This window comes from Nipponia nippon, unplaced genomic scaffold (genome assembly GCF_047370975.1).
Source record: "Nipponia nippon isolate SJK-2023a ecotype South Korea unplaced genomic scaffold, ASM4737097v1 scaffold_1, whole genome shotgun sequence".
Taxonomy (NCBI): Eukaryota; Metazoa; Chordata; class Aves; order Pelecaniformes; family Threskiornithidae; genus Nipponia; species Nipponia nippon.
The window spans coordinates 73246780-73260872 of record NW_028262290.1 but is presented as its reverse complement, the minus strand read 5'-3'; the positions used below and the strand labels follow the sequence as shown (position 1 = coordinate 73260872).

Here is a 14093-nt window from a genome sequence, read left to right as displayed (position 1 = left end):
CTCTCACCGGCGGGTTGGATACTTGTTGCACTGCGTGTTTCTTTAGCTGCAGCTCTGCCTGGCTGTGTTGTATCAGCACAATGAGTACATGGCCTGCAAGGCCATGTCCACGCTTGGATTAGGCCTCAGAGGATTTGGTTGTAGTAAATCTTTAGTTAAAAATTCAATGCCCATTTTTCCTTTAAATTTGAGTAATGTAAATCCAAAGCAACTCCATTGCCCTGAGTGAAATACTAAGTTTTTAGTCAGGTTTGGTTTCACTTTCTTCCTTTTTTAAAGAAAAAAAAAAAAATCCTACATTTTAAAAACTGAACTTTGCAACTATTGCTTTGGTCTCTAAGTCAATGAACTTTCTGACAACGTTCCCTGTAAAGGCTTAAGCCTTTCCTGGCAAGTGATTAACAACTGGGACAAGCCCTTCCATGAGACATGAGTTTTGCAGCCTGTTGTGTGGTCTGTTTGGCTGGGTCTGTAACACATTTCCGATTGTCTAAATATAAAGAGATAAAAAGGAAAGGACTGCCAGACTCCACTGTATAACGTAAAGTGAGTCAGAGGGAAAAGGTTTATAATTTTTCTTCTTCATTTTACATTGCTGGCTACATCTTATCTTTTAGCCAGAAGATGCTAACATCATTTTGTCTCTATAAATTGGCTTGCGCGTGATACAAAAACACAATATGACTTTTTTTTTCTAACTTAGTAGAAGTTTTGATACTTCAGTGCTATGAAATTCAAGAACCCTAATTTAATCTCAGAACTGTTAAAACATTACTTTACTCAGCCAGTGGGTGTGTATATTGCCTCAGTGAGCCATCTTTTTTAACTAAGCAGTGATATTTAGGCTGGAAGCTGGGAATTAATCGCAACAACCTATGTTTGCAAAGTGATGGTACCAGGGCTTTTTTTTCTGAGCTGGCACAAACATATTTCTACCTCTTTTATTGTTCTTGTGACATCTAGTCCTGTTTGAGCTAATGGTGTGATTGCCCTGTGGATTTTAACAGAACTGCATCTCTGTTGAAACTGATTCAGAAAGCAGTTGTGTCCATCTTCACTACTAAAGAAAAGCCCAGTAAATCCCAGAAACAGCCTTAAAAGCCTTCATGAATTTTTTAAGTGATTCAAATGAATAGTGATTCACCTACTCAAAATATGAAACTTGTTTCTGTTGGTCCCATTGCTGTGCCATCTGGGTGATGTGTAAAAAAAGATACCAGTGACTGGCAAAAACTTTCATGGCTTCACAGAGGGAAGCAAGAAAATTAATGAATTGCTGCTCTTTTTTCCTGTTAAGCAATCTCCCAGTTTTGAGATTTACGGTTATTTTATTTGCAATGTAGCTGTCTACTATTTAAATAATTGAAAAGGCATGCCCTGCAAACACATTTTATAATTCAGTCACGAAGATATTAGGATCTCCCACTTTGATAATCATCATAGTTAATGACAAATGAAAACTTTCTGAACAGCTCTGGTATTTTGAAAGTTGTGAAACAGTCGTTCTTGGTCTTGGTTGAAACCCTTCCCGTTGCGATACCCGACAGCTAACGTGTCAGCAGCAGCATGCATGAACTGCTATGGGCAGGTCAGGCCCACAGTGGGTCACGCAGGGATCATTTAACAGGTAGGTCATCACATTGGAGGCCATGTTAAGAAAGTACGCCATTCTTCACATGGGTCTTGGCAGCAAGTATCCCTGGAACAGATGTTTCAGAGACTTCTTGGTGCCATAGTGGATAATGAGAGTTGATTTTAGTGTGAACATGTCAGGCGCTAGACTGTCCTTGTGTCTGGGGGGCAACAGGCTTGCAGATGTCTTGGAAGGCCTTTGACTGGCTGAAGACTTCAGTTTCCAGGGGGTAGTGCAGGTGCTCGAAGATTGCCTGCTTCTGTCGAGAAGCACTATTAAAGCAGTATTAAAAAGCCCCATTGTAGGATGTGTGCAAAGGTTGTGTGGGTCACAGGTAGCTAGTAAGTCCCCGGTGTAGGGACTGTGCAGCTTAGTCTAGGACTGCAGTGTTTTGGTTTTGTACTTGCCTAAGGCGTCCAAAGCAGCATGCAGGCTTGAAAGTGCCCGCAGGGGTCTCAAATGCCATTTTCTATTGAGCAGGAAACAGCGTGTTTTAAACGCAGTTTTTCTCAAAACTAGTGGCTGTGCTGAGTGCCAGCAGAAAGGTATGTACCTGGTATGTACCTTCACCTACAGATGCCTCCACTTCCCAGGGCTGATTTACTATTTTACTAGCCAGGGGAAATTTAGGTTGGATATTAGGAAAAACTTCTTCACCGAAAGGGTGGTCAAACATTGGAGCAGGCTGCCCAGGGAAGTGGTTGAGTCTCCATCCCTGGAGGTATTTAAAGAACGGATAGATGTGGTGCTTGAGGGCAGGGTATAGATGGACTTGGCAGTGATAGGTTAACGGTTGGACTCGATGATCTTAAGGGTCTTTTCCAACCTTAACGATTCTATGATTCTATGATTTTGTGAGGAGTTGGATAAGCCCTGAAAATTTGCAGGTTGAGGAACTGAACTTACAGTGTCCTTCTACTAGCTAAATGGCAAGCAAAACATAGCTTTTCGAATCACTCCCTTTCTCCAGGACTGCTTCTGGATGGTATTTATTCTTTATGCTGTCATCTGTTAGCTTGTTAAGCACAGGAGGTTGACACCTGCAGACAGCACCCGAATAATCAGCTGGCTTGAGTCTTGGTCTGCTGCATCTGCAGCGTGCTGCCCTGAGGCTTTACAAGGTTTGCAGCATGGCAGATGCAAGGTGCACGGGGACTAGCTCCCTATTACCGCAGCTGCCATAGCAGTTAGAGCAAAGGCATTGCAGAAGGTCCTTCTTACTTTCTGGAAGAAAAATAGATTTGCAAAAAATAGACATAAGCCTGGTGTGTCCCCCGCTGATTGCTGTCAAACAGAAACCTAAGGGAACTTTGCCATTGAGTACTTATGTGTAAATGCATCCCGTTGTCACCATGTGGCCAAGCCTTGAGGTTTTAAGGACCATCAAAAGTAATATCCAAGATTTCCTTTCTAGGGAAAGGATCCTGATCAGATTAGTAGGGAGTACACAGGTGGTTATCTGGGAAGTATGTTAATGCTGGAATTGTTTGCAGTAATCTGGTAACTCCTGTTTTATGAAGTAACTTTACAAAACAAGTGTAAACGTGTTGGAAATTCTTACAATATGTCTACTAAACAATTGAACTTGATTGCTAAGGGAAATGTCGTTGCAGAGCAGAAGCAGTGTGATAGTGGCCTGCCAGGCGAATACACAGATGTCCAGTGCAATCGTGAGGAAGTGATTTATTGGTGTATCAGCAGTGCCTTTCCAAGGAATGATTATGCTGTGTGTCATTGGATTTCAATTTCCTTTAATTTGACTACCCCATGTACCTATGGAGTATCACTGCAGCAGTAAAACTGCAAATTAGACTAACCAGGCATCTTAAGGGACCTGGTCAGGTTTGTCACTGGGATTTCCTGGCTATTCCTAAAAATAACTGAGTCAATGATACATCAAGTCTGAAAGAGCCTAGATTCAACAACAGAAGATTTTATCTTGCTAGGTAGTATCATTGCAGTGTATTAAGCTCAATTCACCAGGAGTGGGTAAAACCCGAGAAGCTAGGGAAATACCTGGGTCACTATTCACACTAAATGTGGTGTTTATAGCAGTAAGCTGCAACCTGCATTTTAGCTTATTATCTTAACATGAGCTCTAATTCTTCTCTGTGAGTGGCAATGTGAACTCAGTAGCTTGAGTTGATGCCTGTTGTACTTGCAGTCTTTTTTAGACTATGGACACAGTTGCTGTCTTTGAGCGCATCTATAAAGTGATTAATAGCGATTCTTTGCCTCTTAGGAGAGTTGTCTTGTGAGGACTAGAAAAAATGAAGGAATGAGAATGAGCTAATACTGACAGAAACTATATATATATACATATATACACATATATCTCCTTGAAACAGTTCAGCAGTACAGCATAATGATTTTTTTTTTTTTTTTTTCCTTTCCCCCTGGGTGAGACATTTTAATGACCAGGCTGTCATGTTTCGGAGTGCCTACCAACTTAATGTAATGAGACATAGACAGGGATTTTCTGGAGCGTGGCTTATCTCTACATGAATGCATCCTAAAGTAGATTTAGAAATCTGTCAATGGTGAAGGAGAGAGTAATGACCACATTACTGTAGCTGTCTTTTTAAAAATCTTACACGCTGTTGGATAGATTTGTTGCAGAACAAGCTAGCAGAAAAATACAGTAAACTTCAAAATACCTGTTTTTCTAGAGCTTGATTCAATTGCATTGTATAGGAAATTGTGTTTCTGGGACCAGCATTGTATCACCTTTTATTTGGCTTTAAATCCATGATTTAGATTGAGGATGTAACAGATTTGACCTAGAATCAATTCTCCTAGTAAAAGTCCTCTCAGCTGGGCATGTAGAGCCCTGCCTATTAAAAAGTCAGCCTCTTCACATCTCCTTTTATTAAAAACTCCAAATATTCCCTTAAGTAAAGAAGGTTTTTTTTTCACATACCTGATCATGCCAAGCAAGTCCCTGAAAATTCTTACTCAGCGCTTTGAAAATTGTCTAATAGGCAAATGGTCCTCTCTGGAAATGGGAGAGCTGTGACAAAACTAATAGAGTTTGGCTATTGATTTCCAGTAGGTCTGTTATACTGATGCCAAGTCTTTGCTGAATTCACATTCCTGGGGATGTTCAAGAACTAGTTAGAAAACTTAGAGGCAGAAAGCTCAGTTCCAGTAAATCACACATTTTGTGACAGGGTGGGATAGTTGGAGATTAAACACACTTTCTCTCAAGTTGTCTAAATAGTGAATATTGATGTAATTTATTATTTAAGCATTAAATATTGACATCAGAAGAAAAGAAAAAAGCACGAGGAGAAAATCATCCCATCATACAGCAATTTGACAGCATTAAAAGCTCACAGCAAAAGGGGGAAATAAATGTGTTGAGAAACAGAGGAATATATGCGTTCCTAGCTCAGTAGATTCTGTGTACATCAGGCTTTGGACAACAATGTTGGGGATATGCATAGGTGCGTGCATAGGTGGGATGTTCAACCTTTTATTACATGTGGCAGCGTTACGCTTTCGTGTGGATTCATTGACTATTGAGACTTTCCAAGGAGAGCATTGTCCAGTGAATGAAATTTTCAGCCAACTGGCTACCTTTCATTTTTTCGGTCCTGGCGCAGCTTAATCTCCTCCGTTCATGTGTTACTACCAGATCTGAATTGCTGCGCTTGCGTCTTGCTCAGTGTCATGTAGCACATCTGGAAATGTTGTGGTTTGCTGAATGACAAGTCGCACTCTTTCCTTCCAGTTCCGCCTGGTGGTAAAGACAGCGCTGAAGCTGCTGCTGGTGTTCGTGGAGTATACCGAATCCAATGCACCGCTTTTAATCCAGGCAGTATCTACCGTTGATGAAAAGAGAGGTGAGTAGCCTTACTTGGGGGATGCAAAATCCTAGCACCGCTGAGACCAGGGTGGCATTTCATCATTGATTTTGGTGGTTCTAGGGCTGCTGTCGTGATGCCTGCTTTGTGCAACATACCCTTCATTTCTTGATTAAAAGTGTATTTTAAAGTATTCATGCAATTTAAGATTGTTTTGAGGAATGAATTATAGCGGGAAAGTGAAAAGCCGAGGAACCCGGCTGCCTCCCTGTGCACCGCAGTCATTGCCCCTTCCCTGCACCCATGCGCAGAGCGCCCCGTTGCATCTTCCGACCTTGGAGGCTCCTCAGGCCAGGCCGTCTTTCCACTTCCTTCTGAGAAGCAGCAGTCTGATTTAGAAGAGAAAATGATATCTAATCAGCGTAATCCCTTTGAAGAGAAAGACGAGGTCAGTAATAGTACAGGCTTTATAGTAAAAGTAAAACCATCTGTTGTTACATTAAAATAAAGCCCTTGAGCAGATATTATGCTATGAAATCTGTTACCCTTCAGGCTCATGAAAAATACTTGAATATGTATACTGTATTTTTTACAAATAAATAGAACAAAAATGGTTCTTTCTTGTTCTTCCCACAAAGCCATTGCTAAGCTCCCGGGGCATTCTCTCTTGATGCAAAACATTCCTTTGCCTCAAGGAGAGTTTTTGAGGCTGGGAGAGCCATTGTTGTGGTCTCAAACACATGGAGGTTGAAAGCAAGATCCCCTCTGTGGAGCAACTGCCTCCGTGCTGAACTCGTTTGAGCGACTTGATATGGTAAAAGTGAAACAAAAAAAGTTGGGGGATGGGGAGAAAGGTGGTGCCAGAAATAGGAGAAAGTAGCCAGGTTTTGCTCTCAGCTACCAGCATGAGTGTATTGAAAAGACCCCCCCAAAAAAACAAATTGTGTCTTATGGCAGGGGAGCAGACAGGGGCAATTCAAAACCATGTAACACTTTGAACAGTGGACTCTTCAGGTCGGCTTTCTGTTTTGAATTAAAACCAATAAACCTTACAGTGCCATAAGCAGAAATGTAATTACGATATTCATGTAATTGTGAGCACTATGATTTATTTTTACAGTCATCCTTAGTATTTCCTCAGCTCTCTGAACTCACTGGTATTCGCAACATGTTCAAATTGCCATCTGTTCACATGCTAGTAAACCTCATTAAAGAAAAAAAGTGAGCGAAAGGAGGACCCTAAACACGCTACCATGCGCTGTGTATTCCCTTCTGTATCTGTAAAACAGCCTCAGGCAAACATTTACATGCCCCAAAGTAATAAAACAACTTCACTAACAACAGAAAACATGTGAAAAAAAAGTAATGTGTGTAGTTAGATGGATACGTGTTAGGAGCATGAGGAGAGGGTTTATGGGAATTCTCATACCTGTGGGTTGGCGAATTGTCTCATGAACTCTTGCAAATAACTTAGTCCCAAATACCCAGTTTTCCTTCCTTCCTTTTTTTTTTTTTATTATTAAGCAGTTACGCTTAGCTACAAAAGAGATTTTTTTTTTTTTCCTTGTTTTAGACTTAGTTCCTTTTTTAGGTCATCAGTGTAATAGCCCTTCACTTCTAGCTGTGGATATGCTACGTTTTAATTTATATTTTGAAAATAGTGGCTTATAACTGAGGAGTACCTGTCTTTAATGACTGATTTAATGGAACAGAAATACAGAGGAAGAAAAAGCAATGTGCCTTTTCTTGAAACATTGTCATAAATCTTGCAGGTATATAATTAAGTTTAGCACTGCTTTGAAAAAAGTCCAGTGTTTCATGTACATACAAGGTGATGAGATATGACATAATTCCTCAACATGTGTACCACACATGATTAACATAAAGTACCCCATAATAACTCAGCCTGGTTTCAAAGCGATCCCATCTGTGGTTTCTATGCAAGAATACATCCATATGCAAACTGAAGTACAGAGATCCGCGGAAGTACCGGCTTTACTCTCAGAGCAGACAGTAAGTGAATAACTGCATGGCCCTCATCATATAGGAAGTAGCTTCTAGTTATGCTTCCATCTAGATCCCTGTTCCCCTGTCCTTTCTTGTTTCAGAGCCCCAGAGGAATTTGATCTCTTTTCAGTTTAAGCATACTGGGAGTGTGTGGGCTCTGGAAAGCAGAGCTGCCATTGCACTCTGCTGTCTGGGTCTGCTTTATCACGAGCATTTTTTAGGACAGAGATTAAAGCTCTGTGGCTGATCTGGACACTGTCACATACTGTTTGTGAATCCTGACATCTTATTACATTATTTGTAAATGGCCCACATTATTAGTATCTCCACTTTTCCTGCCATTTCACCCATAGTTAGATATCCAGTAAAATAATGTAGGTATGATGGGAGGCTCTATGTTCACACATCTTTGAATAGCCAGGAATACAAGATGATGAGGTCTTTCTAAAAGCGTTAACATCTTTCCGTCCTATGGCAATTAGAGACAGGCAGTCTGTAAGTTGGTGACAGTCCTTATGTATGGTTCTGGCCTGATGCAAGGCTTTCCATGATTTATAGACAATGTGCATGTCCTGTGTAGTTGTGATGTCAGGATTCTGTGTAAGGCATTAAATTTTTTTTTTTTTTTTCTGAGATTCATATGTCAAAACATTTAAAGGGGAAACTGAGAAAAGACTGAGACTTAAAGCAATGGGCCACATTATTCAATAGACTGTATTAATTTAATATAGGCTTAATTATTGTAACCCCATAGTTCTCCACGTGTTCATGCTCTGTGCGTGACTACTTGGAGTGCTGTAGTAGCATCAGGGTTGAGGCTCCAGCCTTCCTGTCAGAGTAGCCACGGTAATGAGCTGCTACCAGTGACAAGCCTGTGAAAGGCAGTCGAGCAGTTCTCATTTCACCCATTAGAAGGCAGGAGAACACACACAAAACTCGACCTCTGCTGTTTTGCTTCAGGGAGCCTGTTTCATCACTCCCATCAATTTTGCCCCGAGTCCTGCATGGAAGTCATAACCTTATGGGAACATCTTGGTCTGCTCCCAGAAGACTTGCTGGGATGCTACATCATCATTATTTAACATCATCATTCTTCTACATCATGATTGGGTGGAAGAGACAAGCTGGAAAGTAAATCTTTTTGAGAATTGACAAGCGTAAATGATTAGACTTACTATTTTTAAATATAAACTCTGTGATATACAAATATTAAATGGATTTACGTTTTTTACTAGAAATACATATGCATTGCCAAACCTAGATTTGAGTTTATGTTTGTCAGGATTTGTTACATTCTGAGCATTACACAGAAAAATGGAAGCTGTAGATTTTAGCCCTGCATAATAGTTTCCTCAAAGGTTCCTCTTCATCTGTAAATCGAGAGCTTTTAATATTCTCCACAATACAAATAGCCTTTTAATGGAAAAGGGAAAATATACATCATGTTTTTCGTATCTCTTGTATGAGCGTCATTGTTTTACTACAGCAGCCAATAAGTTTAGAAAAGTCATCAATTTTTTTTAGTGTATGATTTTCCAAGGTATCTTTCACAAAGTTTTTCTATGCAGCTTGAAAGGAGAAGTTTTTTCACCATCATCCTATATTAAAAAAATATTGCCTTGAAAATTAGTTTTTTCATGTAGACTCCAGCCTGTGGTCTCATCTTTAAGTGGTGACTCCCCAGGAACAACATATTTGGAAATCCAAGCTCAGGGTATGAGAGTGGGTGAAAGCAGACACCTGCTCTAGATCTGCCCATATCCCATGCTGTCTGGATCATAGGTTGGAGACCATAGGCTCTCGTTATATATTAGCAGGGAATATTAACCCAAGTATGGTAATGCAGTAAGTTCATGGTGCAACTTCCATACCCGAACTGCCTTGTCCCCAGGTGGGTAGACGGCCTTATGGCTACGTCCATGTTTACTCCTTGGCTGTTCGGCTTGAGATCATAATGAGGAAAATAGCGTTTGAAAAGAAAGGTTTGTTCTGGTACAGATTGCAGTAGCTCTGTCAAAGTCATTGACAGTACTGCCTCCTCTTGATATTAGTTAGGGAGAAGATGAAGAATTTCAAATTTAAGGCTAGATTTTGGATATTGCCTGAGTTTGACAGTAGCACCTTAATTAAAGCCTTTGAAAGATGGATGAGCTATTACAAGGCTGCCTTACTAGTAAGTGTGCCTGATTAGCAATTTTAAAAAATCGTATTCTGAAACAGAGAAGCAGCACGGCAAGAAGAAAATTATGTATCATCCTTGCAGGAAAACAGCCACGCGATCCTGAAAATACTCTTTTATGATAATGGAGAAGTATCAAGACATTCAGGCAAAAAAAATCACACACCAGGATGCTGTCTTTAAAAAACAAAACAGGATTGTTCCAATGAGACTAAAACCTGCCTGCAAAATAAAGGCATGTTTCTCAAGAACAATCACTGAATAATGCAGTATGGATTAAATAATTAATTTTTTATGTTGTTATCAACTCATTTTTTTCCAAATGGCGTTGTTATAAGTCAGACTTGCATGGCTTCCCCATTTTGTTTCTCTTTCTTATTTTCTTCCATTTTTATTTTTCACTGAAAACCACAGGAAGACATTTTTGTACTGAGGATATCATTCCTGCTGATCATATATCATTTGTGAGCCGAGTGAATTTGTTCCACATGTCTTTTGAACATGTACTGCACAAAATGTCTGGTAATATAGAAAATCTGGTAAAGAATTGTCTAGTGTATTTTCATTACAGCTGTGTATTTGAATTAGTGTTTAATTAGTAATGCACATAAATTTGGAGAGCTGAGAGTGAATCCCTCTCTCCTTTGATTTTGCTTGAGATAAGGAAGCTCTGATTTATTATTCAGTAGGAAAGATCAGAGAATGTCTCAAAAAGAAGGGAAAAAGAAACTGGAGAAATATTGCTGTCTGTGTGTTACTTAATAGACAGGTTTTCCACACAGTGCACTGCCATCGCCTTGAAAACGGAGATCCTTGGTTAGCAGAGATTTGATGTCTGTGTAGCAGGATATATATATAATATCAGCATGAATAAACAAGAGCCATTATCACTGTGAGAGTAATGCAGAGTTTTAACATTGGGGTCACTGATCAGTCAGCACCAGGTTGTGGTGATGAAACATCTGCATTTTACTGCCTGATTATACTCAAACTGTTGTCATCCTTTTAGTGTTTAGGGGATGCAGGCTGTTGGAATACTCTGCATTTTTCCCTCTGAAATTCAAAGACTCTTGCAGTTACGCTGGTGTAGTTGAATTGAGTATCTCGAAGTTAGGGTTAGCTTTCTGCTGCGTCCTCCTCACCTTTAACTTTACTCCAAACAAAACACTGAATTATAGTCTTTCATTATTTACTTCAGTTTCCTACATAAAATAGTTACGTGGGGTTTTTATTTAGTAAATGCAACCATCTGCCTTTTAGCCAAATGAAATAGGATGGTTTTACAAGGTACCTTCCACACAAGAGGTTATCTTGAGTCTGTCTGGCGTTGCCTGTCTGCCATTTTTGGCACAATAACTCACTAAGCCACTTGGGTTTTGGCATCAGATAATCCTGCAAATGCAAATCAACATGCAAATCAAGCAAATACGTCATAACGAGAAGAACAACTTTTGACCTTGGTTAGTGGAAAAATGAGAGAAATGTATCTGAAAGTTCTGTAGAGGGGATTCTTATTAAAATAATTGGCATAAGAACCACAGCAAAAATCTTCTCCCCTCATTGATCATTTCTTTTATCCAAGACACACAGACTGTAATTTGAGAAATCTATGTTTCTCTGCTGCACTGTTTTGTCAACAGGACTTATCTTAATGCAGCATAACTCAGTAATATCACTCGGAATGTAAGCATCAAATACACTGAGATTTATCTAAGCCTATGTGAACCTATGATAGGTGCAGTAAAATTCCTCCCACCTGATTTTACAAGTTTACTGTCAATCAAACTGGGCTAACAAAACTTCCTTCACCATCGAGGGAGAGAAATTGGTACCTCTGGGGAAAGTCCACCTGGCCTATTTTAGATCCTTGCATTAGGATGCACTATAGCTTTCACTGACTGTATTAACTTCACTCTTTGTGAAGCAGGGGAGACTGTCGAGGAAGCTGGAGATAACTGTCTTTCCTCTTGATCTTCCAACCTGGCCACATCATTCTACCTTGTACTCCCTCTTGGATAAATGTTAATGCTATAGCTTTCCATTTTGATCACCATCACCAATGGTTTCTGCTTTCCCTCTAGGAGCCAAGCCGTGGTCCAACATCATGGAGATCCTGGAGGAGAAGGATGGGGTTGATACCGAACTACTGGTTTACGCAATGACTTTGGTTAACAAGGTTGGTTTACTTTGTTGGCATAACTGGTGGAGATAATGTTAGTATTTTCAATTGTATAATGATCTTCCCTGTTGAGAATATACGACAAAGGAGACCTGTCCCAGAGAAGTTGCAGGACAAACTGTAATCAATCAGCATACTCTTGTTACTTGTGTTGCAGTCACCCAGAGGCAGCAGCCGGGAGCAGAATTGCAATTTTGCTAGATGCTGTGTGGAAGCGTGTTATGACGCGACTCCTCTCCTAATGCTGACAGCGCAGTGCAAAACAAACCTCCACAAACTAACTCAACACATGATCCAAGGGGAGAAAGAAAGCAAGTGCTGGTGAAAAGATCACATGCTCACAAAGGCTTGCATTGTGCACAATTTTCTAGTTCAGATCGTTTAAATTTTTTTTTTAATGCAAACCAAATATGATGAATTTAACAGGTCTGAGTGCTAGTAAGAGTGTTTCTGGTTAAAAAAAAATGAGGTTACATTTTTTTCTTCTTTCTTTATATTTTCTGGTGTCCTGTATTACAAGTAGTAGTTTTGCAGTAAAATCAAACGTTTTCCAAAGTACTCACTTATGCTATGAAGAGGGAGAAAATGAAAGGGCCTGTAAAAGTTAGAAATTTACTAGTGTACATTCCTTTAAAATTAGCATCTCGTCTTAAACAAATCTTAGGGTGACTAAAATTAAAAATGGATTTTTTAAAGAGCACCAAAGATCAACGTACTACTAGCAAATCAAAATAGCTGTGTGTTTTATTATTATACTTAATAGGCCAGAGTGTTATGGACTATTATTATTCTTCATTTTATTCATATTCATTTAAACATCCTGAGTTTGTCGATGGAGGTCATAAATCAAGCTGCCAGCTTATTGTGCTTTTGGCTACGTGGTTGGGGCCATGGGTTGCTTTGGTGTTTTTTTGATAAAATATTTTCTTAATGGCAGATATTGTCCAGCAAAGATGCCTGAGAGGCGCTAACCTCTCCTGGTGACGTCACTGATGTTACTGTGCTTTTACGTAAAGCCGCCCTTGCTCCTGCTTACGTGGTAGTAGGGATACTCTCAACTTTCCAAGACCACCATATCTCACTGATGTACTCTTTCTGAAAGGCATCACCAGCTTTATATGTTTCTGTCTGTAGCCGCTATTAAAGCGAAAGCAACTAGATTTTAATGTCTCCCTTTTACACCTCGTCGTTTCATGTACCAGTTCCTCTTTCTGAGATAATTATCTTCATCATTTATGCAGTGGGTAATCTACCTGGTGTTTGACTTCTTCAAAAAATTTTGTTCTATGTTGACTCTTTTATTATCCTATAGTTGATTCCTTTAGTCTGAGTTTTTCACTACATTTAAAGCTATTTTTAGGAGGAAGTAGTTCTTTAAAAACACACAAAAAGAAACAGCATCGCGCAGTCAAAGGAGCAAAGCAGTTATGAAGATCAAGGAAGAGAGGAATCCCACAATGCCACACGTATAATTATGATCTGGCTTATGGACAGCTTTATGATGTTTTTAATGGGATTTTTTTTCATGATTATAGAGAAAACAGCAAGCAGCATGTCACAGTTGTAATTTTTTTCCCCCGCAGAGAATACAAAGAAGGCTCAGATGGTTTCAACTTCTCTAGGCGAGGAAATGTCAAAGTTTTCAGTGCAGACAGAGTCCTCACGAGGGATTTGTCTTAAGGAAGCATACTTCTACTCCTTTTTTTTTTCCATGTATACATTTACAGACTGTTTTCCTTCTTGCTCAAGAGCAGAAAACACATCTGCCCAGACATAAGAATTGCCCCAATCCTTTTATCCTCTCCCTTTCTTTTGTTGATGTTTAACCAATTTACTTACACTAGCATTGATTAAGCCTCTCTTAATTTCGGAGGATTTAAGCATTAATGAATCTCTTAAATGAGATTGATCCCAATGCAGATACTGGTTATATATAGTTCCAGTAGAACCTTTGTTCTCTTCCTTTGGTTAGATCTGTTAGATCTTATTCTAATCTCTACTTTCTTCATTTTTATTACTGAGGTCTGGATAGATTAAAGCCTTTGTGTTTCCTCTATATATATAAAAAAAAACCAAAAACGCTTATCAAATGCAGAAAGAAAATTCTATGTTACATTCAATTCACTTTATATTTACTTGCTATAAAACCTCTTCATTATTGAGATTACACTGGAAGCTTTGTAGTTGTAAGATTACTGTTGATTTTCTTTTTACCTGTATTTAATATTGCTTGTTCTCTCATACATTTAAAAAAAAAAAAAAAAAAGGTAGATAAAATAATGATGAGGT

At 39.3% G+C, this 14093-nt stretch overlaps 1 protein-coding gene across 19 annotated transcripts in view; it reads left to right on the top strand.

Annotated features, from left to right (window-relative positions):
- The window catches only part of FHOD3 (formin homology 2 domain containing 3), a 407898-nt gene that overhangs the window by 268961 nt on the left and 124844 nt on the right, over positions 1-14093 (top strand). For all 19 annotated transcript variants that reach the window (XM_087759886.1, XM_087759866.1, XM_087759824.1 and 16 more), the window contains 2 exons: positions 5367-5478; positions 11707-11801. In XM_087759886.1, the coding sequence (XP_087616012.1) occupies positions 5367-5478; positions 11707-11801 (207 nt within the window). The remainder of the gene's footprint in view (positions 1-5366; positions 5479-11706; positions 11802-14093) is intronic.